The sequence below is a fragment of the Ahaetulla prasina genome, chromosome 4, assembly GCF_028640845.1.
Source record: "Ahaetulla prasina isolate Xishuangbanna chromosome 4, ASM2864084v1, whole genome shotgun sequence".
NCBI classification, from domain to species: Eukaryota; Metazoa; Chordata; class Lepidosauria; order Squamata; family Colubridae; genus Ahaetulla; species Ahaetulla prasina.
Window position 1 is genome coordinate 136,676,289 of NC_080542.1, and position 26,751 is coordinate 136,703,039.

Here is a 26,751-nt window from a genome sequence, read left to right on the forward strand (position 1 = left end):
CATAACACATTTAGTGGCCAAAATAGCCACATTTGAGTTTCAGGTTGAGTTTTGTGGGTAAGCAATCTACTTCCCTCAAGGTCTTCATTTTAGGAGTGCCTAGAACAAGCTCCCAAAATTTCAAGTTCTGAGGAAGCATACCTGAGATTCACAAAGCAATAATTTCTGAGGACTAGAAGGCTGCCAAACATTCCATATACAGATGATGTATTTGCTATCCAGTGATAGGTCATTTGACGTTTCTGGAAGTCCATGAACTGAAAGCAAAGCCTGTCTCTGAGCCTGAGAGATATGCAGACAGGATATCCTGCGGCCTAAAGAGAAGAGTGGGATGAAGCTGGTATTATTTGCACTGGAGGAGTTCGGGGGAAGCCTAAGTTCAAATGCAGGAAATAGAAGAGGCGAGAATTTGGCTAATTCAATGCTTTTCTTTTCAGTATAGATTATTGATGTTAGAAGAATGAAAAAAAATCCTTTTTAAACCTTTATCATCCTCCAAAGCTGACCCTTCTGAAGATATTTTGGACCCCTAAGTACAAAAACTCCCTAGAAATATGCATGAGAAAAAAAAAGAATGATAATGCCTAAAAACGAAGCATAAGGATCAGTGTAGTGATGAAGGCCCCAAGATGTAAACTATGAGACTGTGAGTTCTAGTTCTGCCTTAGTCATGAAAGCCAACTGGGTAACTTTCATGGCCAAGGCAGGACTAGAACTCACAGTCTCATAGTTTACATCTTGGGGCCTTAGGCCAATCACCAGGAGACTTTGAGTTCTAGTCCTGCCTTAGCCATGAAGACAAGCTGGGTCACTTTGGGTCAGTCAGTCTCTCTCAGTCCACCCCAAAACATCAAAATAACATTTATTTTCACGCCCAGATGGTTTCTGATGGAAACCAAAATGAATTATTGTCCAAAGTAGCTGAAAAAGAAGATTAAGGAAGTTAGGGGCTGAAATGAGAAATATGATTTTATTTATTTATTTGCTTCTTTATTCTTTACTATTAGATTGAGCAACCTGCCTTTATTGTTTCCAAGAGTCACCTGGTTGGCTGTGAAAAATTACATATTGGACTATTTGAGATCTCATATTCTTACATCACATGACAGGAAGAAAAATATTCTTACCATTCAGGAATGGAAGATTTGTATTTAACTGGAAGCACCTATCGCTAATGGATAGACTGGATGGCCGTGATCTTAGATTGCGCCTGGGCTGTGTTGCTACTTGATCTTCCTCAAGTAAAACTTCGATCACCTTCCAAAAATATTAAACAGTTGGGAACTTTCTATCCGCATTGATTACACAGACTTCCAAGCTAATTATGGCACACAATTGATAAAGCAATCCAGTTTCCCAGATGCTTTTAAGGATTACAAAAAAACAAAAACTGTGGAATGTCCATAGTGACGTTTGGGTTTCTTTGAACCCACATCCTTGCCTAACAACAGAAAACTATCCCATACAAGAGAACCCAAAGGAGAAAAACAAGTATAAGGAAATTGTTTCAAATTATCATTGGGTCATGTTTATATGATAATATGGTTTACCAAGTTAACTTCAATATTACTATTTTTTTTAAATTACCAGAGCCAGTTTGGTGAAGTAGTTAAGCTGCTGGCCTAGACACCAGGAGACTATGAGTTCTAGTCCCACTTTAGGCATGAAAGCCAGCTGGGTGACTTTGAGTCACTGGAAGACTGAGAGTTCTAGTTGCATGAGTGACTCTGAGTCAATCACCAGGAGACTGCGAGTTCTAGTTCTGCCTTAGGCGATAAAGCCAGCTAGCTGAATTTGGGCCACCCACTCTCTCCCTCAGTCCAATCCACCTCATAGGATTGTTGCAGTAAGGAAAATAGGAGGAAGGAGGATTAGATATATTCACTGCCTTAAGTTACCTATAAAAGTAATAAAGGCAGGATTAAAAAAATCTAATAAATGAATAAAATTATCACCATATATATACTATTATTAGCTAATATTATTGATAACTCATAATAATTTGATTAATGGATCATATATATATAAATTATACCTGACAAGCAGATCGTAGGAAGCTTGCTAGTCTCTGGGAATCAATCTTTAGTGTAATGGCAGTTACATCATGATTGCTTTTGGGCCCTAAAATGAGACATGAGGTAGTAAGAAGGAAACAAAGAACTGTATCTTCGTATCATTTTACCCATGCTGGAGAAAACAGTGACAGAGATATCAAATTTCCAATGCTTGGCTTCCAGTTGACATTGTAGCAACATAGATATAAGAGGAACGGGTCTCCGCGTTCCCTGTGTTGAATTCTTCCTGTTTGTGGGCGCCAAAGGGAGCCTAATCCGCCCTGAAGTGGTGGTGAAGCAAAGGGGGGCCTCCTGTGAGGTCGGGGAGAGTCACAGCTCTCCTGTCTGGCCTGGGGTCTTTTTTCTCTCTCAGCCATGGCAAGAAGAAGCAGCAGCCTAAAGATGGCCGCTACAAAGCTGGGACAATCGAAGAGTAACAGATAAAACTGGTGCTGGAGAGTAGAAGGTAAGCCATGGTGGAACTGGGGGAGAGGATTTTTCTTTTGTTCTAAATTTAATCCCAAGAAATAATTCAGAATCATTTGCCCAGAACTATGTGTTAAAGCGGTGCCTAAGCATTTTGGGGCTCCCTGAAGAAATACCTAACTGGAAATGAAAGGTAATAATAGATTTTGAAATACACAGAAAATTGACTCCTAAACTGGGAAGAAGTGGTACTGGGAAGGCATTTTTAAAAATTGGAATTATCTATATACAAATTTATTCTGCTTTTACATTTGTTGTATACCTAAATGACGATGGACTAGTAAACTGAAATCTAAGTGGAGACTGCCACCTGCTGACAAAAAGGGAAACTACAAGGAAGTGATTCAACCAGAGACATTGGAATATTATATTACATTATAATATATTAGAGGACTGAATTTGCAAAGACGACGTAAGGTGTTTCTGATAACCTCTGGGACTACTCAAATGTAACTAAGTGTTAATCTATGGGACATAAAGAATTGGGACTAGTGAACTCTTTGAAGGGTAATTCAAAGACTAAATAAATAGCTCTTGGACTGCTGGATAAAAATCAACTCTCTTTTAAAAATAAAATAATACACTTAAGAAAGAGAAATGAATGGAATTGTACAGGAGATGGCTGGATTTAAGGACATTATGGAAAAAATGGAAAATACTATACAAGGGATGATGAGCATAGACTAAGATGCCCAAGAAAGGGAGGAATCAAAAGAAGAAAGGAAGAAGGAAGAAGATGAAGAGGAGCTAACAATAAAAATAATAGTGATGGATGAATTAAACCAGGAGGAAAACATATTAAGAGTGTTGGAAGATAGGTTTGAAATGGAGGCAGAGGCCTCTGTAGAAATCTTAGGAGCTAGGCAGTGGAAGAGGGTAAAGGTGGGAGGAATACTTAGATTGGACATCCAAGAAGTAGATATAGATGGAGACTTAAGAGAGGAATGTGGGAGAGAAGAATGTGGAGAAAAAAAGCATAGCAATTAAAGTATTGAAGTGGACAAGAGATGATGGGTAGATAATTTTTAGCTTTTCTGTTGTTCTGATTTGCCTTTCCTTTTCCTCTCTTTTTTTAAAAGTGCAGCTATCAAAGTATGAAGCGGGCAAGAGATGATGGATGGATGATTCCTCTTTTGTGTTGCTGTTTTGAGTTACTTTTTCCTTTCTCTGCCTCTCTATTCTTTTTTATTTTGTTTTCCCCCCCTCTTTTTCTAAGCAGGTGACATAATTAGAAGTTAGACAGGAACGAAAGAAAAAGCTCCTTAATAAAGGGTGACATGATTAAAAGCTAGAATAAGTGATAGAAATAAAGGGAATATTAATGTATACATTTCTATTTGATAAAATGAAAGTAATAATGAGAAATAGGTGGAATAATTTAATAATGATACTGTAACCTAATATAGATGTGTATTGTTATTAGAAATATATAAATTGATTGAAATAATAATGTTTAATCTGATTACCATAGTTTCATATGCATTGGAATATATGGCGCCCAGGTGCCACACTGTTCACACATTGATCTGAAATTTTTATAAAAAATAAAAAACTTGGGGGGGGGGGAAATAATTTCCAATGCTTGGAGATTCTCTAAGAGTTTCACTAGAGTTCTCATCTATCTGCCTGCCTGCTTAGCCAAGTCTTAAACTAATTAATATTAAGGCAAAGAACTGGCTATCTTAAGACTCTTTTTCCCCCCCTAAATAATGGGACAATTCTCTGGTATAAGCTTCCACCAGAGATTCATCATGTCCACTAGTTGCAATGTTAAACAGCCTCTTGTTTACATGTATTTCTCAGTTTGGGGATTGTGTTCGAGCTCTAATTATTTTAAAAACAGGTTTCTTTTCTCTCATTATCTGTCCTGGAAAGGTTTTACTACAACTGTGGGCCACAAATGTTGGCGAAAATAAATCAAGGCAAAAGAGATTTAAAAATCATTATTTTTTAATCACCTCCAGATACAAGGGCGGTTTCTCCAGGATGCTGTGTCCATTTTTCCTGAGTTTCTATTTCCTCTGTCTGAATATCTCTGTCCAGATTATCCTCATTCCACTGCACATAAGCCTAAAATAGAAATTGAAATTATTGGCAAGAAATGTTTTCTCATATCTGAATATCTATATTTATTACCATATTTCAGGGTATTTTACTAATAGGCAAACATTTTATTACTATGTGTTATTATCCACAGATAAAATATTAAGAAGACACAATAACATGTTTCTTTTGTTAAGATAATTCATGAGCAGGAAAATTAATAATGCACACAATTGTTTATTGTTGAAATGGAAAATTATTGTTTGGAATTAAGGAGAATTTAATGTATTAATTTTGACTTCTGTCATGCTGATTTCTGGATGATACTGGCAAGACTGGAATGAATGGCTTTTTATTATTTCTGTATTCTATTTTTATGCTGCTTTTTTGTATATACTTAAAGCGGCCTCATTTTCCCTAGGAAAGCGAAATAAAAACTGCTGGTTAATAAGGGCTATCATATGAGAATTATAACATCTGAAGAAATATTTACATGAGTCCTTTTTGTACTTTTTATTAGTATTAAAGCGTAACAGAAAGTGGCAAAATAGATCACACATTTCACTTTTTGACACACACAAACACATATGTACATACATACATGCACACATACACACAAATATACATACATACACAGACAGGACTGAAATCTTGCAGAGTCCTTTTTTCAGACAGAGTTGCCTATACAATAAAAATGAGTAGAATTTACATTGCGTCATTGCTGCATCATCTTGATTTTTCTGACCACATCCTTTGTTTAGTTGTCAGATTTATTCCCAGCTGTGACCTACAACTCTTGAATTGTATTGCTATTTTTCTCTTATTTTGTCATCTCATTACCTCACTGTCTATTCCCTTATTCACCTTAAAAATCTGTTGATATGAACACTTTTTAATAAAATTAAATGGAATAAATGTGAATAATTGGGGTATTATTTTATTTCATACCTGTTTGGTGTTTATTTTCCCAAAGTTTCGAATGTACATATCATATTCATTTACTGGAGGCAAATCCAACAAACAGAAGCTGACTGAAAAATCCAGGTCAATGAGACGAAGAAGTTCAAAGCTACGTTTCCTTGAAAAATATGTCACAAGACAGCAAAATGTCTATTAAACAGAAATAAACTTTCACTGGTTAGAAATATTCTCTCTCTGAAAGTAAGAAGAATAAGCATCAAGGCATCTATACCAAAAATGTTTCATGTTGGTTATTACATTCCACTATATTTTTGACATCAAATGAAAATGTTGACTTGATTAAATGCTTTCTGGATATAAAATGTTTCCTTTCTAAGTGCTTTCTATGTCTTTCAGAATGGTACTACACAGTACTCTCATAATTATGCCATTTCACACACTGCACAGAGAGAGATTTGGGTTTGCATATCCACATAGCAGATGTGTGCAAAGTTTGTTACGTTCATGCTTAACATTTTAAGGCATGTGTATATGCAGATGTGCGTATAAATAATTTTTTTTATATATGATACATAAAGTGATTCTCTAGTAGTTTTGCAATAAAAAGTCACCGTTAATATTCCTGAATATTGAAAGTTGCAATGGACTAATAATAGATACATGTTGTAGAAACTGTGTAACAACGTGGGCAACAGAAGATAGTCCAAAAAAGCTAAAATTAGAAAAGAAAAACCTGATGTATTTTTCACTTCTAAAATAGAATTTGAAATAGCAGAATAACAGTGTTGGAAGGGACCTTGGAGGTCTTCTAGTCCATGAGTCTCCAACCTTGGCAACTTTCAGACTTGTGGATTTCAAGTCCCAGAAATCCTCAGCCAGATTTGCTGGCTGAGGAACTCTGGGAGTTGAAGTCCACAAGTCTGAAAGTTGCCAAGGTTGGAGACCCCTGTTCTAGTCCAACCCCCTACTCAGGCAGGAGATTTTATACCACAGACCAACATAGTCCTAGAAATGAATGATGGTGAAATGAAGATGTGCAAGAATCGCTAGATACTATTAAGAAAAATACAGCTTTGTCTCTTAATAGGGGGATACCCAAAGCAAATAAGGAAAGAGTAGCAAAAATTCACCAAACTAGGAAACAATAAAATTTTCTCTATACACACAGTGGCTTGGTAAAAATTATTATATCATTAAGTCCCAGAACCATGAAAACATTCCTTTATTTTGACTCATTTAGATAGTTGCATGCAATTAATTTGGAATACAGTATGTACGACAAAATACTTTATTGAACTTTGTCCAATGTACAGCAATTGTAATGTTACAAAAACGAATTAAGATATCACACACAACCCAATAGTTACAGGTAGTGATCTATAATAATGCCACCTACTTCTGTTGATCGGCAATTTTTCTGATATTTTGCCGTTGTTGGGCCATTTGGAAATCAATGAATTTTCCAGATGTGGGACACTGAGTCACTGAAACTTGCTTTTCTGTAACATAACAACATATATGAATATACTACATACTGTTGTGTAATTATGCTAATTTACTATTGCACATTATCTCCATTAAATGGCTTGTGCTTCCATTCGGAAGCAAACTGATATACTGTAACTCACAAATAAACTGAGAATTTTAAGTACCAAAATGCAGCTAAAAATTGGATTTGTCTACTCTGTGGAAGCTTCTCCAAGAGTATATAATGCAATCACTTTTTAAAAATACCTGACTTTCCCGTATGCATTTGCAGAGAAGTTTATCCACAGATAACTGACTCTTGAATTTTTAACCAAACTAAAATGAAAAATGTGGGGTGGATTATCCACAGGTGGTTTATTTTTCATGGTATTTTGGTTAAAAATTTGAGGGTCGGGTTATTCACGTAGACGCTTATATGCATCTACAGATAGTAAATCAAAATAAATAAATCATTAAATTAGATTGAATAAATCTAATATGTGACTGCTAAATTTATTATATGAAAAAACCTAACAATGCTTTGTTAAATTCGGATCAGTTCATGTCTGTAAAACAGGGTGTGTTATAGTCCAACTGGTCTGAATAGTCACAAATTGTCAAGTGTGGCATCTTTCCACCCATATTCTTTTAGCCTAATCTGATCCATGTTATGGTGTTTCCCCATGTTGGGCATTACTGAATATAAAACATGTAATGCTATATCTCTAGTTTAATGTTTCTCAACATTGGCAATTTGAAGATGTGCATACTTCAGCTCTCAGAAATCCCTAGCCAACATGGGTAGCTAGGGAATTTTTGGTGTTGAAGCCCACATTTTCAAATTGCTAAGGCTGAGAAACACTGTTCTAAGCAAAATAAAAGCAAGATACAATGATGCTATGGAAGACAAAGGAAAAAGAACATACATTAATACCTGTGAGATTTATCAAGAGAACACAATAAGAAAAATCAGGATATAGAACAACAGCCTAAGTAAAGAGTCATAGCAGCAATTTCACCTGCTTATCAAGGCTAATTTAGAAAATTAGTTGGAAAACAATACAGAAACCAGAATTCATAGGTAATCAAGGCTTTGATGCATATTCCCTACAACTTCATTTCTTTAATACCTAGAGGATCCTTTCTCTAAAACCCCTCTTGCTAAAAATTTACAAGAGTCCTAGTATTTGCATGAGCCTATACTACAAAAAGTGAGATATGTGGTAATTGGATTTGTTTCTTAAAAAAATTATAATCAATGTAGAATAAGATTCACGAAATGGAACTAATTAATTAAATAAATAAATAATATTGTGATTGGTGTTGAAATCTGACTCTCATTATGTCAACAACTAACCCAGCCAACAACTTGTTTATTGTTCTTTTCATTTACAAGGAGAGGATATAGCATTATATCAGCCTTTCTCAAATTGGAATATTCAACTGTTGCAAGTCTGAAATATTTTGAATTGACCCCGTATGAAAAAGTTATCCTAGAACCAATGAAAGGGAACAGATTAGGAGATGCCAGGTCAAACCTTGGGTATGTGGCAAGCATGCATCCTACCAAGATCTTTAATGCTACCCACAGAACACCAAGTTGTTGCTGAATCTTAATTTTCAATGGGATGGCCAAATTTTTTTTAAAGTACTTGGAAAACAATGACATAAACTTTGTTCCGTCAATTGAAAGGGAATTTTAAGCTTTTGTTGTGCCCTTGGCTCTCTTTTGGGCTATTCCGCAAAGGCCAGCTTGGTTCTCAGAAATTGGAAACTTCTGTTTTAAACAATGCGGTCTTTAGTTCCTCTTTGTTGAGAATGTTTCACAAGAGCAGCAATAAATAAGTATAAGTAAAGAAATAGTTTCTACCTTAAACTATTACCTAATCACATACCTATTCTTGGGTATTTTTCATGATCTTTTGGAAGATGTTCATTCTTTCTTGAGTTGGGAAGAAAGGCCTTAATCTTTTCATTTTCCGCATTAATTGCTTTCTGAATTTCTTCTACTTCTGAGCTCTTAGCTACAGTAACTTTCTGTAATCCTGCTTCTGCTCCTCCTTTTTCACTTTTTGCATTCTGGCTACTTTCATCATCTTCATCATCAAAGTCATCAAAATCATCTTCATAGTCCTTCAAAAAGATAATGGTGATCACTTTTTTTAGAGTACAAACAGGTTACCACTTTTAATAGAGTTACTCTATTAAAAGGATGACCCACAATATACAGGTAGTCTTCAACCTATGACCACAATTGAGCCCAAAATTTATGTTATTAAATGAGAAATTTGTTAAGTGAGTTTCGCCCATTTTACAACTTTTCTCACTGCATTTGTTAAGCAAATCACTGCAGTTCTTAACTTAGTAACTTGGTTGTTAAGTGAATCTGGTTACCCCATTGATCACATGACTCTGGGACACTACAATTATCATTAAATGTGGGTTAGTTGTCAAGCATCCAAATGTAAATCATGTGACCATGGAGATGCTGCAATGAAGTGTGAAAAATGGTCATAAGTCACTTTTTTTCAGGGCTGTTGTAACTTTGAACGGTTACTAAATGAATAGTTGTAAGTTGAGGACTACCTGTATGTTTTCAACAGCAGCAGCCCTATTGTTTTCTTTATGCTGATCAGCATATTAAAGGTTTTGGGGATTGCTATATAATCCCATGGAATCTTGTTTATATTAACAACTCCAATAGAAATCAATAGAAATTCTGTAAAATTGAGTGGGGGGGAATGTCAAAATCTTGTGAGATTTCAAGCAACAGTAAACTGTTCGGGTGAGATGCTATTTTAAAGATAGTAATGTTGATGCCCTAACTAGGGATCCCTTAGAATATTATGTGGGCTATCATTTATTTTGGACCTAAACTACAGGGCCACTATTCTATAGTGCTATGCCTTCTCACTTTTCTCTTTATCTCACAATGGGATTTAAAAGAATGACTGTTCATTATTCATCACCAATAACAATTATGAAACTCTTATAAAAAAATTTATGTGCTATACTTTCGAGTAGATGAATATTCTGGACTTTAACAAAGAACCCCAATTAGGCCTGCAAAATATTTTTAAGTACAGAGCATTCTCAGAAAGTTTCATTATTGACAAGTAATTTAATGTGAAGATCTGTATAAAGAATTATACAGGCTGGCTTTGATCCTGAAGGCAGAATTAGAACTCACAGTCGCCTAGTTTATAGAATGCTGCCTCAGGCATTCCTAAATTATTAAAACCAGAAATGATGTCATCTAGAATGGAAATTACCCCTTTCATATCCCATTTGAACGATGTTTTTAGCCTCTTCAAATGTTGTTCATACTCACCTCAAAATCATCTTCATAATTTACATAATCACTATAATCTTCACAAAGGGTTTCCTTTTTCAGTTCCTTAAAGTAATAATAATAATAAAAAGGAATAGTATTAACTCGTGAGGTAGCAGAGGAACATAAAAATATGAGTAGAATTTTTTAGAACATTTGCATTAAAAAATAAATAAATAAAACAGCATGCAATGCTTACATTTTGTCCACCTTCTTCATTTCCTTGCCTTTTGAGACGTGATACTGAAGGACCATCAGTTTTGTGGTGCTAATTTATCAATATACAAAACAACTGATAAGAGAAAAGCATTGAAATGTGACAGTGTACTTGAATAATGAGTTAGAGCTATCTGTTTTTAAACTCTAATATTCTAACATTCTATATTTAAATATTTCTCTATGAAAGTCATTTACTTGAAATTAAAGTAAACTACATTCAGTAAAATTATTTTGTTCTCAGGATATTTATATCCCAATTTATTTGGCTACAACATCAGAAGGAATACAGTAAATTTATTTTTATTATTTATCTACAGCAAAATTTTGGCTCTCCAATTATAAACCTAAAAATTTCAGAATATTATTTTTTTCAAAATTAAATTAATCAAAGACTAAAGATAAAGCCACACATCAGCAGAAGAAATAAACAGAATTCATCATCCATTAGTAGGTTAATGAAATTATTTGGATTTTTTAAATACATAACTTTTGCCATGCTTTTATTTTGATTAGTAATTATATTCTCTTTTCGTAATTCTTTTTGTTCTGTTTCTTCTTTGTAGCTCTTCCAATAACATTTCTTCATTTCAAATGCCAAATAAAACTTTTTTACCTCTCGTTTTCCATTCTCCCTTTCACTCTTGCCATGTTTTTTCATTTTTTCTTTTGAATTTCTAAAGAAAAAAAAGAATTATATTGAATTGATCATCAAGCAAGTATGGTTCTTATAGAAAATATATGTGCTTTACATTTTTAAAAGACAAATAGGAATGGAACACGGATAAGAGATTTATCAATTGTTATAGCATAAAACTTCTTTTTATGACTCTTTTGTATTGTGAGAAATACCATTGTCAGAATAATATCAAACTACTTTTTAGCACAAATATGTGGTTCACATTTTAATACTAATACAGAAAACATTATTTTTCATGTTCAACTATTTAAAAAAGAATTGATACAACTTTATTATTTAGCAGCAGAAATAAAGGAAAATTAGGATTTTAGATAATTTACAATAGGTGTGACAGATAAACTTTTACAATCACTTCAAAAAATAACATGTTTGGATCTTTTCATTTCATTTTTAATTAATATTTTTCCAACAAAATTTATTTTTTAAGATTAAAAATATGCTCAGTGTTTGTGACCAAAGCCTTTCATAATTTTATTGCAAGATTTATATCAAGCAGATTATCTCACAATTTAAAAAATACTATTCAAAATATCCCTATTTAGTCTAATTTTAGACCAAATTAGACACAGCAAAAAAAAAGGGAGAGGGATAAAACATAAAAGAGCAGCACTATGTAATTGTGTGTAAGATTTCATTTCTTTTAAACAGAGAATCCAGTGAAGCAAATATTTTATATTACAAATTGCCATATTAACTTCAAATACTAAAAAAAAAAGACAACTAAGATAGGATAATCAAAATATTTAAATAAAAGAAGCCTTTGTCCGGAAGAACAGAGAACAACAATAAATAATTTATTTAAATTCTATCTTTAGTATTTTTATAAATAAGGCAGCAAATATACTTAAAACTGTTTCCTCCTATTATCTAACTCAGCGATCACCCACTGGTGGTCCGCGAGAAAATTTTGGTGGTCCGCAGAAAAATTATTTGCATTTTTAATATTGCACTAAATCAGGGGTCCTCAAACTATGGCCCCTGGGCCGGATACGTGCAATGAACGTTTGTTTTGCTGCAGAGTCTCCCCCTTTGGGGTCTTTTTGCATGGGTTGGAGGGGGGCAAAAATTCCAACTCAGGAGTTTTCTGAAACTCTGCTTCAGCCTCCTGGTGCAGGGTTTTGGGAGAAGGCTGGAGGGAAGTGCTGCTGGTAGCGAAGAGCTGGAGGGCCTTGTTCTAATGGGACAGCATCATGGCCTGGAACTGGCTGACCATCTCAGCCCACTGAGCCTCCAGGCACGACACCTGGCCTTGCACTCCTGCAGGTCTTCCCTCTGCTTGGAAAGCCTATGCTCCTAGTCCTCAGTGAGGCGCTTCTACTGAGCCTCCTTCTCAGTCAGATCCAACTTGAACAGAGCTGTTTTGCCAACTCTTTTTCATGGTGGTTGCTTAGGTCCAGCAACTGCTTCCTGTTGGGGCCCTAAGGAGCCCAGATGGGGAGGGGAGGAGTGGCTGGGAGGGGAGGGGAGGGGCGAGTAGAGGCTAGCAAGGCACCCCTCGACATGAGTGACATTGAGTTGATCACACCCACTTAGTGACATGACTACCCAGCCAGTCATTAGGCAGATCATATTAGTGGTCCGTGGGATTTAAAATTATGAATTTAGTGATCCCTGAGGTCCGAAAAGTTGGGGACCTCTGATCTAACTGACCTTCATGTCTAAAATGGGACTAGAACTCACTGTCTCCTGCTTTCTAGGCTACATCATAACCGCTAGGTCAATCTGGCTTTGTATCAATCTATACAAAATTTATTCCAAATATATAAAATCTTTCCAAAGCAAGGATTTCAGCTACAAAGGTTTTATAGTGGTTAAGGTGCTGGCCTAAAAACCATGAGTTCTAGTTTTCCCTTAGGCATGAAAGCTGGCTGGGTGATTTTGGGCAGTCACTCTCTCTTAGTCAACTCACCTCACAGGGTTGTTGTATATGGACAAAACAGAAGGCAGGAGTATTGGATATGCTTGCTGCCTTCAATTTATATTTAGAAAGGTGGAATGATAATAGTGTTTTGTGATGATAATTTCAATATTATTAAATTGCAACATCTTCCTATCTCAATCCTTGGGAAGGACTTGATAGGTAGGTAAAAATTCCAAATCCAATCTAAACATCTGGCCAACTATGCAACCAACCATAATAATATTTTAAGGATCTCTCACTTTCTGGCTCATCAGCCAGAATAAGATAGAACGCACTAAAATGCCCATGTTGTACTGAAATGCCTGCTTTAAATATTTTTGGAGAGACTTTGGAAAGCAAAGGAAATTGGGAAATAAAAATTCAACTTGCACAATTCTAAGGGCCTTTATGGGGAAGTAGGTTTTGCTGTTCAGTGGGCTTTGCTTCGTAGGAAGGACTACACCATTTTCAGCCAGAGCACTCCTGATACTTAAACCTGATATTTAAACCTGACACCCCTGATATTTAAACAGGTTACATGCCTTTCACGTGGATAATGTATGTCCTCTTCATTTCTTTTCTTTTCATTCCTGTGTTCTCTGTGCTGAAAATAAGGAAAACAATACAAAGTGGCATTAACTTATGGAATTCCGTATTATGGGGTATTTCTTTTCTTATTATTTTTATCCTCTGACACATTATTTTAAAGCCCCGCTCAATAAAAAAACTAGCAAGTAATCTTAATAATCAGTAAACCTTGTGGTCTCTTTTCTTTTTTTCACCCTCCTCTTCCTCTCTTTTTCTTCTGTTCTCCTTGTGGTATCTATCCTCATGGTGGTGGGATCTCTCTCTATGTCTTCTAGGTGTATGATCTTCTTCCCCTTCTGTGGAAGACATGGAATTTCTTAATTTCAAAGGCTTCTCTTTTTCTTCCACTGCAAAGGATTTGTGCTTTTTCCTCTCCCTGTGCCGTCTTCTCTTCTCCTTATCTGACTCTTCATCCTTGTATGATTTGTATCTCTGGTCGTGTTCTTCACTTCTGTTTGATGAAACCTCCCCTGAACTAGTTTCTTTCTGAAGGCAAAAAATAAAAAAATAAAAAATAAATTACAAAGTGTTCAAAAACATTTTCATATAAAGGAAATACATTTGAATTCAGCAAGACTTTGGAATCTAAGACATTGAGATCAACTTATTTTATTGATTTATTAAATTTATATACTGCCCACCTCCCCCAAAGGTAAGTCGAAGCGGCTTACAACCAACAAAAGCAACAGGATAAAACATTGAAACAACCTCCAGCAGCACATGCCCTCATTGTCCCCATTTATCATAATAAATGCTCCATGGCATAGGGCCGGGTTATTTACGGGACCGCCTACTGCTACCGAATACCTCTCACCGACCCGTGCGCTCTCACAGAGAGGGACTCCTCAGGGTGCCGTCAGCTAGGCAGTGTCGTCTGGCGACGCCCAGGGGAAGGGCCTTCTCTGTGGGGGCTCCCACCCTCTGGAACGAACTCCCCCCAGGACTCCGTCAACTTCCGGACCTCCGAACCTTCCGTCGCGAGCTCAAGACACATTTATTCATCTGTGCAGGACTGGCTTAGATTTTAAATTTATAGGGGTTTTAAATTGGTTTTAATATTTATATTTATATTTTTAATAATTTGGCATTAGAATAAGTTTTTTAATGATTATCTTAATTTGTATATAACTGTTTTATGTGCCTGTGAACCGCCCTGAGTCCTTCGGGAGATAGGGCGGTATACAAATATGAATAATAAATAAAATAAATAAAATATAAAATATAAGCCTCATTTATTTCAGTTTTTTTTCCTTTGATTCAATTCTTGAAGACTACCTAAACAAATCCCTCTAAGTTTTTTGGCAGTTTTTTTTTTAAGTGATTTGCCCTTGTCTCCTTTCTGGGGCTTATTTATTTCAATAGGACTACTCGAAGTATGGATCAGTGTATTAAGTCAACCATGCCAGCACTAGGAAAACAGAACTGTAATAAAATGTCCAATGTGGAATTCTTACATTCAAGAATACAACCAGCTGGATAGGTATTTTTCCATATGCTCCTTATTTTTTCCATGCCCCAGCTTTACGTTTTGCCAAACTTTCCATTAATATCATTATTTTGTTCACATTGTTCACTCTTCCTTATGCTGATTTTGTAATCTCTTTCCTTAAGTTTTTCATTGACATTTATTTATTACAAATTTGCAACCATGGGGTTCCTCCTGGCTTGTAATTTGCTGGCAAGCTTGACTATTGTTGCCAGAGGTGGGTGTTTGTTATGTTTGGTATTTGGGGTTTTGTTTCTATAACTCACCCTGAATCACCTTAGTGAGTCACATGATCATATAAATTTTCTAATAAACTAACTAAATAAATAGACATATTTTAAAGAAATCCTCCTCTGCCCTGCCACAAAGTCAGCATTAGGGTGGAACTGGTATCCTTTCCCACAGAGTGTCTATATTTGCTGATCCTCAAAGGAAGAAGCACATCTTTAGAAAAATTGAATATAATATTTCTATAAATAAAATACATTTTGATGCAGAATGCAGGATTGTTGTATGATGTATGTAAAACTAAAATTAAGTTAATTGTCAGGCCTGGAAACCATATTGAACTTTAGGTTTCCAGACGCTGCCACATTTTTATCCTGAGGGGAGGAGGGGGGGTTGAGGGATAGGGTAGCATTCTTCAACGGCTCAAGGTCGGATGGGGTTCACGTCTGCAGGAAGAGTGGCAAGAAGTTCCTCGAATGAACTGGAAGAACGTGGGACCGTGTGATCATCCGAGGGGTCAGGGGGGTGGGACTATTGGGGTTTGTATAACTGGGGAAACGAATCCGGAACTTCAGTTTTGGGAATTGCACTCATCGTGTGCCAGTCTCCTCATGCTAGTAAAGGACTCTGAGAAAAAGAAAGAATGCTTCTGAGTCTTTTTATTGAATGCAGAAGAGGTATTTCTGGAACCTTGACATTAATGAAGATTGTTATTTATATCATTAACATTCCTAAATTCTAAGATTAGAAATAATAATATTTTTTATTATTTAGATTTTTATCCTCCTATCTTTTAAAAATGTATTTGGTCAACTCAATGTGGCAAACTGACTTAAAAATCTTGCTTTCTATTTTCCCCTTAACAAGCCTATGAGATAGGTTAGGCTGAGAGAGAGTGACTGGCCTAATATTTCCTAGCATCTAGGCCAGAATCTTAAGCAGCACACCAAATTGGTTATCACATCCATACTAATATATATAACAGTGGTCAGTTGCTATCGATTTTCACCGGATCAGGGAAACCGGTAAAGGCAGAAGGCTCCGCTCACCCACCCGGATGCTTCTGCATATGCACAGAAACGCCACACATACATGCAAGTGCGTTCAGGAGTGAACCAGTAGCGACAGGATTTGGAACCCGCCCCGATATATAACCAGAATATTTTTATAATACACACAGTGAGTGAGTGAGAGGGAGGGAGGGAGGGAGGGAGAGAGAAAGAGAGGGACAAAGAGAGGGAGGGAGGGAGAGAATGAGAATGATTTTCCATAATTTCTTAGGGTTAGACTTCAAATTCTTCAAATTTGCTCTTAGAAAGCTATTCTGAATTTTTTCTTTCATTTCCAGGGATAAGAAGTTATGCCAAGTCAAATGCATGTTAGGTCTATATAAAAGAAAATCCCAAATATATTGCGTCCGATGTGATTTCTGGAGCTGTGTCTATAAACTGAGCTATTTTTTCAATTCTACCTGATGGTACAATACATTGCTTATTGTTTTTATTTCTCTTACCTTTCTCTCTGAATGTTGCTTTCTTACTCTTTCTTCATCTTTTAGTTTTGAATGATCTAAAAATAACACCTCCGAAATTTAGAAGATTGTCTTGAATCGTACAAATTCTACTGTATTTGATAGACAAAATGTACATTATAACTTCCTAAGAAGTACCTGAACTTTGTTCGAAAAAGAAACACCTGAAAATATCTAACTTTTCCTAACTGTGACAACTTCCTCTTCAGGACTGGCAACCTGAAGTCCTTCAAATGCATTTTTACACCACCACCCCAATATTAATCTCAAGCAGCATGGTAAAATATGCTGGAACTGTAGTCTAAACCTCTGAAAAGCATCAGACTACTAACTCTTCATCTTTTCGGTCTACTATGGAAAAACTACCCTTGATGCAAAGAAAATAGATAACTGACTGAAAGGAGCCCCAATTCATTTTCATTTAAAAAATAAGGACGGTCAGATTATTGTAAAACAAGCACATAAGCAAACCAACTCACCACTGTAATCCCTGCTGCTTCTCCTCCTCCTTCTCTCATGCTCTTTATCTCTTTCCCTCTCTACACTATTTCGTGGTAATGTTTGGTTGGGTTCATCTTTCTTAGGTTTCCTGCCCTTCTCTTTACCACTGTGCCTTTCACCACTTCTTCCAGATACGTATTTTTCTTCTTTGGCGTCTTTTTCATGATTTACTTTAATCTCTCTCTCTTGTTCTCTAGGTTGATCTTTCTCTCTTCCTTTGTCCCTCCTTTCCTCTCTGTGTCTTTCACTTGATTTAAATCTTATTCTTTCTCCTAATTTTTCTTTTGATTTAACTCTGTCCTTCTCTGGATCCATCTCTGAAGCCACCTTGTTGCCATCATGATCTTCATCATTTCTGCCACTGTCTCGTGGTTTTCTCTGATGATGCCTCTTGTCTTCAGACTGACTATTGGATCGAGAGACCTGAAAAAGGGAAATATTTTTATACATCAGTTTTAGCCAATGAAGTTGTATCTTTTCTTTATTCTGGAAAAGTTCTGCAAACAGGAAAACTCTACATGCAGAACGGATTGTGATAAAAATGGCAATCCTTATGGTAATTGTGATAAGGAATCAGCATGGATATCTCTCTAAATTTCCTCTTCTTACACAAGTAGCTACAACAAAGATTGATTTATTGGGCACTATTTTTTCAGAGTAGTATAATTCTAGTAAAGATAGTCCTTGATTTATGACTACGATGAAGCCCAGACTTTCAGTTGTAAGTTGTTGTAATCATGAAGTTATTGTAGTCATAAGTTGAAACACTATATGACCAAAATTGATTTTACAACGATTTTTACAATAAAGTGAGTCACAGCAGTAGTTAAACAAGGCAGATGATCATTAAGCAAACCCATTCTCCTGAATAGGTACCTTTTTTTTGTCAGATATTGGCAAAAAATTTTTCCAAATTGTGTCCACGTGACCACAGACCACTGGAACCACTATAAACGTGAGCCAGTTGCCAAGCCCCTGAAATGTGTGATCAGGTGACTAAGGAGATGTACCAGTCATAATTTTGAGGATGGGTTATAAGTAGCTTTGTTAAGTCAAGTCCATTCTAACTTTGAACAATACTTTAAATGACTGGTCCTAAATTGAGAAGCTCCTCAATTTAAATATATTTTAAATATATTTAAATATATTTTCTTGTCTGTAATATATTTAATACTCTTCCGTTTTTCATTATAAAACAACTTTAGGAGATTTCCTGGGATCTGGGGAGCAGAGTCAGTTCTGCACATCTACTATAAATGGAATAATAACAAGAAATAATGATAATGACATTTTCAGAATTACTGTAACAGCTCCATAAGCAATTTAACACGATATTAATATTTATCCTTTCTGCATACATGTAAGAAAGTAATCATATAGGTAAAGGTAAAGGTTCCCCTCGCACATACGTGCTAGTCGTTGCCAACTCTAGGGGGCGGTGCTCATCTTTGTTTCAAAGCCAAAGAGCCAGCGCTGTCCGAAGACATCTCTGTGGTCATGTGGTCGGTATGAGTCTTCTTCTGCGCATGCGCGTTATGGCGGCGCTCTGAGACTCCGCGGAGACGGCGGCTAAGAGTCCTCAGGCCGCAATGCTGTTCTATGGGCTGCCAGGCTGCCTGGTCCTCGGCTCCGGGTATGCGATCCTTCCGGCAGCCGAGAGCGAGGTCTTTGGACCTCATTGAGCTCTCGGCTGCTGAGTACGGAGCCGAGGTCCTCTATAGCAGCGGACGGCGGCTGCCATGTTGGGGGGGGCACGAGAAGACGCCCAGCCGGACTCAGCTGTTTGTCGGCCCAGCCTGACTCAGCTGTTTGTCGGCCGTTTCGGCCGACGATGTAATCAATCGGCTGGGGAGCGGCCCAACCATCGACGGCGGTATGCTGGTATGCGGTGTGCTGAGTCTTGGGTGTTGGACCGCAGGTAACATCTGTGGCTGGAGTGGGGCCTGCACGGGCATGATTATTGCCCCCCCCCCTACCCTGCTCTTCTCACTTCAAGGCCCGGAACATGGCCCGGAATATTCCTCCCCCCCACTGCTGACTTTTACCATGGCCTGCCTAGAATGCCGTAATTTTATCTACGGCTTACATCTTAGGTCGTGTTTTCCATCGCCGACTGAGAGGTGGCTTGGCCTGGTTAGGTACAACAGCGGCACTGTGCTGGACGGCAATGACGGCTCTGACGGTACTGGTGACATAATTTCGTCCTGATTAGCATGCCTCACGGGTTTGTCCCATGATGGTACGCTGCCGGGAACCCAAGGGATACTAGCCCGGCTACTGATTTTCCCATCTTTGTAGCCGAGGAAACAACCAAGGGGAGGCTATTATGCCAAGCCTTGGTTGTCTCTGGACCCATTTTGGACTTTCTACGGACTGATTAATATCTCTGCCCGAGTGGCCAGTAATATGCCTAACATCGGGTTTGACGATCTACAGGTACGACCAGAACATCTTCGCCGGTCAGGAATGGACATCTTGTCGCTGTTAATGGACTATTTCCCATGAGATACTCATTCGCCGAACTACGACAACTGCGAGGTTCCCCCGCCTCGCAGGAATGGCCCTCCAAACTATCAAGGGCCTACCTTAACGAAGGGTCTTGGGACCCAGAGAGGTGGCATGCGGCCAAGAAGAAGTTGTGGGGTTTTTTAAATAGTTTTTTAAACAAGGGTTTTTTAAGGGGGGGGAGGGATTTGGCGGGTGGGGGTCAGAACCCGCCGGGGAGGGATCCAGCCCCTGTGCTAGTTCGCGACACTATTCCATCTTGTCTGAAGGCAGGGGGGGAGGACGTTCCAGGTTTAGAGGGTTACTCAATCTGTACGGTAAGTGGGAGAGGCAGATATGGCGGGGGAGGGCCGATCGTGTTGAGGGAGCACGCGTTCGATGTTTGAGAGCGATCGCGTGCTCCGCCCTCAGTCCCGACCTGCCTCGGTGGCCATGATCCTCAGAGCTTGGACCTTCGGCTGATGTTATGTAATGCTCGGTCCGTGGTTAATAAGGCCCCCCTGATTTGTGATCTTATTCAGGGGGAGTCCGCGGACCTTATGGGTATTACGGAAACCTGGTTGGGCCCAGAGGGGGGGGTCCCCCTTGTCGAGATGTGCCCGCCAGGTTTCCGAGCATTCCATCAGCCGAGGGTCCAAGGTAGGGGTGGGGGGGTGGCGGTTGTCATTAGGGAGGATCTAGAGCCGAGGGAGACCACTGTTCCTCAGATTGCCGGCTGTGAATCCCTCTATGTGCGATGGGGCTATAGGAATCAGTTGGGCTTGGTGATCGCGTACCTGGCTCCTTGCTACGTGACCACAGCCCTGCCTGAGCTGTTGGAGGTACTCGCTGCTGTGGCGGTCGAAACCCCCAGACTTATAGTCATGGGGGATTTTAACCTGCCATCAGTTGGCTTGTCATCGACGGCAGCTCGGGAGTTCCAGGCTTCCATGACGGCCTTGGACCTGATTCGAGTAAATGATGGCCCTACGCACTCGGGGGGAGGCACGCTGGATCTGATTTATATCTCTGGGCAGTGGCTTAATGATCTGGTGTTAGATGACTTAGTAACAGAACCAATGTCATGGTCGGATCATTTTCTCCTTCGCCTAGACTTCCGAACCGCCATTCACCACCGCAGGGAGACGGAACCTATACGGTGGTTCCGTCCCAGGCGCCTGATGGACCCGAGAGGTTCCTGACGGAGCTTGGGCCATTCCTGAGGAACTGGCCCACGGCACGACTGAGGAACTGGTCACGGCCTGGGATCAGGCCGCGGCCCGGGCCTTGGACCGTGTCGTGCCTTTGCGGCCTCTGACCCGGCGGAGATCTCGCCCAGCCCCTTGGTACTCCGAGGGGCTGAGGGAGATGAAACGCCAGAGAAGACGCCTGGAGAGCACCTGGAGGTCCAGTCGCCCGGCTGATCGGACACTAGTTGGGTCCTATTCTAGGACCTACCTAGTGGCAATGAGGGAAGCGAGGCGTTTCTCGCCCACCCTCATTGCGTCGGCAGATAACCGCCCGCCGCCCTGTTTGGTGACCCGCTCTCTCCTACACCAGGAGGTGCGGGATGACCCGTTGCAGGACGAGCCGAGGAGTTTAGCGGTTATCTATACGATAAAATCGCTCAGCTGAGGGACGGTCTGGACCGAAATTGGGATGATCCAAGCGAGGGAGAGGAGGCACGTCTTGTTGAGTCTATTTGGGATGAGTTTGACCCTGTGGCTCCCGAGGACGTCGACAGGTTGTTGGGGGGGCTGCACGGCACGACATGTTTACTGGACCCGTGCCCTTCCTGGCTGGTACTGGCCACTCAGGCGGTGACACGAGGCTGGCTCCAGAGGATTATCAACGCTTCTTTATTGGAAGGGGTTTTCCCTGCCGCCTTGAAAGAGGCGGTGGTGAGACCCCTCCTTAAGAAGCCCTCCCTGGACCCAGCTATTTTGGGTAATTATCGTCCAGTCTCCAACCTTCGCTTTGTTGCGAAGGTTGTAGAGAGTGCCGTGGCGCGACAGCTACCCCAATACCTGGATGAAGATGTCTATCTAGATCCGTTCCAGTCCGGCTTCCGACGCGGATACAGCACGGAGACAGCTTTGGTCGCATTGGTGGATGATCTCTGGAGGGCCAGGGACAGGGGTTATTCCTCTGCCCTGGTCTTATTAGACCTCTCGGCGGCGGTCGCTACCATCCGCCCTGGTATCTGCTGCGCCGGCTGGGGATTGGGAGTGGAGGCACCGATATCGGTGGTTCTCCTCCTATCTCTCCGACCGGACGAGACGGTGTTGACGGGGGCAGAGGTCACCGCGAGGGCCCTCGCTTGTGGGGTCCCGCAGGGGTCGATTCTCTCGCCCCTGTTGTTCAACATCTACATGAAGCCGTTGGGTGAGATCATCAGTGGTTTCGGGGTGAGATACCAGCAGTACGCTGATGATACTCAGCTGTACTTTTCCACCCCGGGCCACCCCAATGAAGTTGTTGAAGTGCTGTCCCGGTGTTTGGAAGCCGTACGGGTCTGGATGGGGAGAAACAGGCTCAAGCTTAATCCCTCCAAGACGGAGTGGCTGTGGATGCCGGCATCCCGATTCAGTCAGCTGCAGCCGCAGCTGGCTGTCGGAGGCGAGTTATTGGCCCCAAAGGATAGGGTGCGCAACTTAGGCGCCCTCCTGGATGATCGGCTGTCGTTTGAAGATCATTTGACGGCCGCCTCCAGGAGGGCCTTCTACCAGGTTCGCCTGGTCCGGCAGTTGCGCCCCTTCCTTGATCGGGATGCCTTATGCACAGTCACTCATGCCCTCGTTACCTCTCGCTTGGATTACTGTAATGCTCTCTACATGGGGCTCCCCTTGAAGTGCACTCGGAGGCTTCAGTTAGTCCAGAATGCAGCTGCGCGGGTGATTCGATCAACAATCATGTAACACCGCTCCTGCGCAGACTGCACTGGCTGCCTGTGGCCTTTCGAGTGCACTTTAAGGTGTTGGTTACGACCTTTAAAGCGCTCCATGGCTTAGGACCTGGGTACTTACGGGACCGCCTGCTGCTACCACATGCCTCCCACCGACCCGTACGCTCCCATAGAGAGGGACTTCTCAGGGTGCCGTCCGCCAAACAATGTCGGCTGGCGGCCCCCAGGGGAAGGGCCTTCTCTGTGGGGGCTCCCACTCTCTGGAACGAGCTTCCCCCTGGTTTACGTCAAATTCCTGACCTTCGGACATTTCGTCGCGAACTGAAGACCCATCTTTTTATTCGCGCGGGGCTGGCTTAATTGGATTTTAAAAGGGAATTTTACCAATTTTAAATGGGATTTTAATTGATGATGATTTTTAATATCAGGCTAATTTTGAATAAGTTTTTTAGGGGTATTTAAATTGTGTATATTTGTATTGTTGTTTTTATTTTGCCTGTACACCGCCCTGAGTCCTTCGGGAGAAGGGCGGTATAAAAATCAAATTAAATAAATAAATAAATAAATAAAATGAGTCAACGCCAAAAGCACACGGAACGCTGTTACCTTCCCACCAAAGGTGGTCCCTATTTTTTCTACTTGCATTTTTACGTGCTTTCGAAATTGCTAGGTTGGCAGAAGCTGGGACAAGTAACTGGAGCTCACCCTGTTACAGGGCAGCACTTCGAACCACCGAGCTGCAGACCTTTCGATCAACAAGCTCAATGTTCTAGCCCCTGAGCCACCGCGTCCCTTTTAGTAATTATATACTTATAGACAAATTTTTGAGATATAATGTACTAAGCTATGGATTTCTCTTAAGAAATAAGCTCTAAGAAGACTAGAATTTTTGTACTCATCCTTCCTTTCACTTCTCAAAGCAATTCATATAATGATTAATAGTTAAAAAGTTAACAGCTGTTTGGAATCACACGAACTGGATGAGATATAGCTCAAATATACATTCATTCACATGTACATAAGCTGAGTTCACATAAAGCACTAAAGCATATAATAAATCATGATCAAGCAAATCATAATTTGGTATATATGTTAACATAAGGGTTGCTCAAAGTGAGGACAAGCCTTCTCTCCCATCCCTAGCTAACCTCTATAGTTGTGTTATACTTTGGAATATATTTATTCTCAAATAAATAACGTTGAATATCATTTTCAATTCAGATTTTTTCAGAAAGCTAAAACAAACTGTTTTTAAAATTTTTAGCTACTAACATCACACTCATATTATTAGTTTATTACTATTTTATCTTGGCTGCCTTCAAAGTAGGCTTGACTCCTGGAGGTAAAAAGAAGTATTAAATAGCAAATATATGCAAATAATATATTAATTTCAAATAGATTTACATCTGTATGATCTTTCAAAAGAAATGTGTAATCTGACACAAATCTGATATTCATAGAAACAAGGAAGTAAATCCTACTATGATATCCAAGCTCTTGGGCATGCCTCATTTCTGAATGTATTTTCTACCAAGTACTTAACAAAAAATTAAGGTAGAATTATTGTTCACCTTAAGATGCTTTTTTAGTTCATCTGATTTCCAAGTATCATCTTTAGTTCTTTTCTAAAAAAGAAGGGGAAAAAGGAAGAAAATGTGTACCTCACTTGGAGAATAGATTAACAGTACCTGAAATCATAACAGCAGTTCAGTTTCCTTTTAATATTTGCTATTAGCACCTAAGTGACAGAAACCTAGAAAAGCCAAAGAACCCACTTGGACTGAAGAGGCTAATAGCAAGATCTCAAGACAATAAATAGTAATTGAGTTATTTTATTAAATAGCTTTTTTAAAAGGTGCTTCAGAACATGCAATTTTTGAATTCTGAAGGACTGGAAATTTAAAACAAAGTTCACACTCAGAAAAAAAATTATGGAAGGTGCCATTCAAAGGCCAATCAGCCAGCACTCCTTGCTGATGGCATTGCATGAGTAGAAACAGGAAACCACTATCCTATTAAGAAGGAAGTACCTTGGAATGCTTTAGAAAGGTCTAGCTGGATCTAAAATTGGCATCTTATCATTATATTAACATCCGTTTAGGAAAATCATCTCAATGAAATCCACTTTTGAATCTATGATGCTGAACTGCAGTTAACACTAAATTATAAACTTTTGAATAGATTGTAATAGATTGGGTATAGTGTACACACAGTATTACAAATTAGTGTTTTTTGCACTTTGCAACTTTAAGCTTTGTGGATTTAAACTCCCAGAATTCCCAACCCAGCAGGGGCTGGAGAATTATGGGAGTTGAATTCACACATCTGAAAGTTGATAAGTTTGATAAACACTTCTGTATTGGGTTTCTTTACAATGATGAAACAGGAAGCTAGACTTTCTTAAACAAAAAAAGGCATTTTGCAAAACACAGAGCTTTTTAGGGTTCCTAAATTCACTTACCATAATCAGCCCAAACTATAGATAGTCCTCAGCTTATGACCACAATTAAAGCCAACATTCCAGTTGCTAATCAAGGCACTTAATGAGTTTTGCCCCATTTTACAGCCTTCCTTACCGCAGCTGTTAAGTGAATCACTGCAACTGTTAAGCTGGCAGCATAGTAAAGTGAATCCTCAGGGATTTTTGCTTGTCAGGTCATAAATGGTGATCACATGACCCCATGTGCAACAATGCAACTGTCCCTACATACACACATTAACAGTCGCCCAGCTTTTGAATTGATCACACGGCCCTGGGGAACGCTGCGATGGTCCTAAGTGTGAAATATGGCCATAAATCACTTTCCCCCCCCCCACTGTCGCTGTAACTTCGAGATGGCTGTAAGTTTGGCAGTGACGTGGACAGATTGCATGCAAAGGAATCCCATTCACACTTGGTCAGAAATCAATTCTCCCCACCTGGCTTAACTCCAGATGAGTCTATGCAGCCGGACAGAGATCTAGTTCACGCATTATGCTAAGCCACGGCATGCTTAACTATAGTTTATCGAAACAAGCCTATAACGGCTATAGATTTAGGATTCACGGTTCAGCAGAGGTCTTAGGGCAGATTCACACGATATTCCCACCTAGTAAGAAGTGAACCGCGGTGGGAGCGAGGCGTTGAGCCAGCCAAGTGTTACGTGCAAAAGATGCGCCGCGGGACAGCAAGGTTGGTTTTTGTTTAGCCTTGCCTAACCTGCGGGCAAGGCAGCTTCCTCTCCCCAGGCCAGGCACCGCAGATGGAGCCCTTCCCGAGCAGGCTGCAAAGAACAGAATCTCCTCGCCGCCGCCGCCGCCGCCGCCGCCGCCTCCTTTCCCGCCTTTGCCTAAGAACCGCCGCTCACCTTATCGCCTTCCATCGCAGCCCTTCACCGTCGCGGGTCGCAGCATGCCCGTTCCCTTGCCAGGGCTTCGCTCTCGGAAAACCTGCAGGCCGCAGCTGAGTTAGGAAACCTAGGCAACCCTGTTGCAGTTTTCCTTGGCAACAAGTAGGTCAAAACAAGATAATAGCCGATAGGTCGAGTCGATCCGGGGAACCAATGGAATGAACAACACGGGGGCAAACGAGGCCGTCGACCGCAAAGGATTCCGGGAAATGAAGTCTCTTTGCCTCTTCTAAGATGACTTTTGGAGCTTTTAAGACAAAAGGGTGGAAATAAATGGCTAAAAATCTAAAAAAGGAATGCTCTGATATTGTTATACAATACTATTACACACACACACACACACACACACACACACACACACAATTATATATTATATATTATATAATAATATTGTTATACAATATTGATATCGTTTCCTGATTGCTTATTTGTACCCTATGACTATCATTAAGTGTTGTATCATTAAGTGTTAAATTTGTACCCTATGACTATCATTAAGTGTTATAAGCAGTGATGAGATT

At 39.7% G+C, this 26,751-nt stretch overlaps 1 protein-coding gene across 5 annotated transcripts in view; it reads right to left on the reverse strand.

Moving 5' to 3' along the window:
* The window catches only part of DYNC2I1 (dynein 2 intermediate chain 1), a 40,256-nt gene extending 13,719 nt beyond the window's left edge, over positions 1 to 26,537 (reverse strand). Inside the window, exons 1-16 of one of the 5 annotated variants that reach the window (XM_058179743.1) lie at positions 26,189 to 26,536; positions 24,413 to 24,466; positions 17,431 to 17,875; positions 16,934 to 16,989; positions 13,875 to 14,192; positions 13,661 to 13,722; positions 11,135 to 11,195; positions 10,502 to 10,570; positions 10,303 to 10,368; positions 8,867 to 9,104; positions 6,901 to 7,003; positions 5,532 to 5,661; positions 4,499 to 4,610; positions 2,036 to 2,121; positions 1,128 to 1,257; positions 142 to 314 (exon numbers count right to left, since the gene is read on the reverse strand). In XM_058179743.1, the coding sequence (XP_058035726.1) occupies positions 142 to 314; positions 1,128 to 1,257; positions 2,036 to 2,121; positions 4,499 to 4,610; positions 5,532 to 5,661; positions 6,901 to 7,003; positions 8,867 to 9,104; positions 10,303 to 10,368; positions 10,502 to 10,570; positions 11,135 to 11,195; positions 13,661 to 13,722; positions 13,875 to 14,192; positions 16,934 to 16,989; positions 17,431 to 17,875; positions 24,413 to 24,466; positions 26,189 to 26,203 (2,118 nt within the window). In that variant the 5' untranslated portion in view covers positions 26,204 to 26,536. Of the gene's footprint in view, positions 1 to 141; positions 315 to 1,127; positions 1,258 to 2,035; positions 2,122 to 4,498; positions 4,611 to 5,531; positions 5,662 to 6,900; positions 7,004 to 8,866; positions 9,105 to 10,302; positions 10,369 to 10,501; positions 10,571 to 11,134; positions 11,196 to 13,660; positions 13,723 to 13,874; positions 14,193 to 16,933; positions 16,990 to 17,430; positions 17,876 to 24,412; positions 24,467 to 25,930; positions 26,099 to 26,188 lie in introns of those variants that run through there. The other 4 variants (XM_058179744.1, XM_058179745.1, XM_058179746.1 and 1 more) reach the window with 4 other exon arrangements.
* Between the last annotated feature and the right edge of the window lie 214 nt (positions 26,538 to 26,751).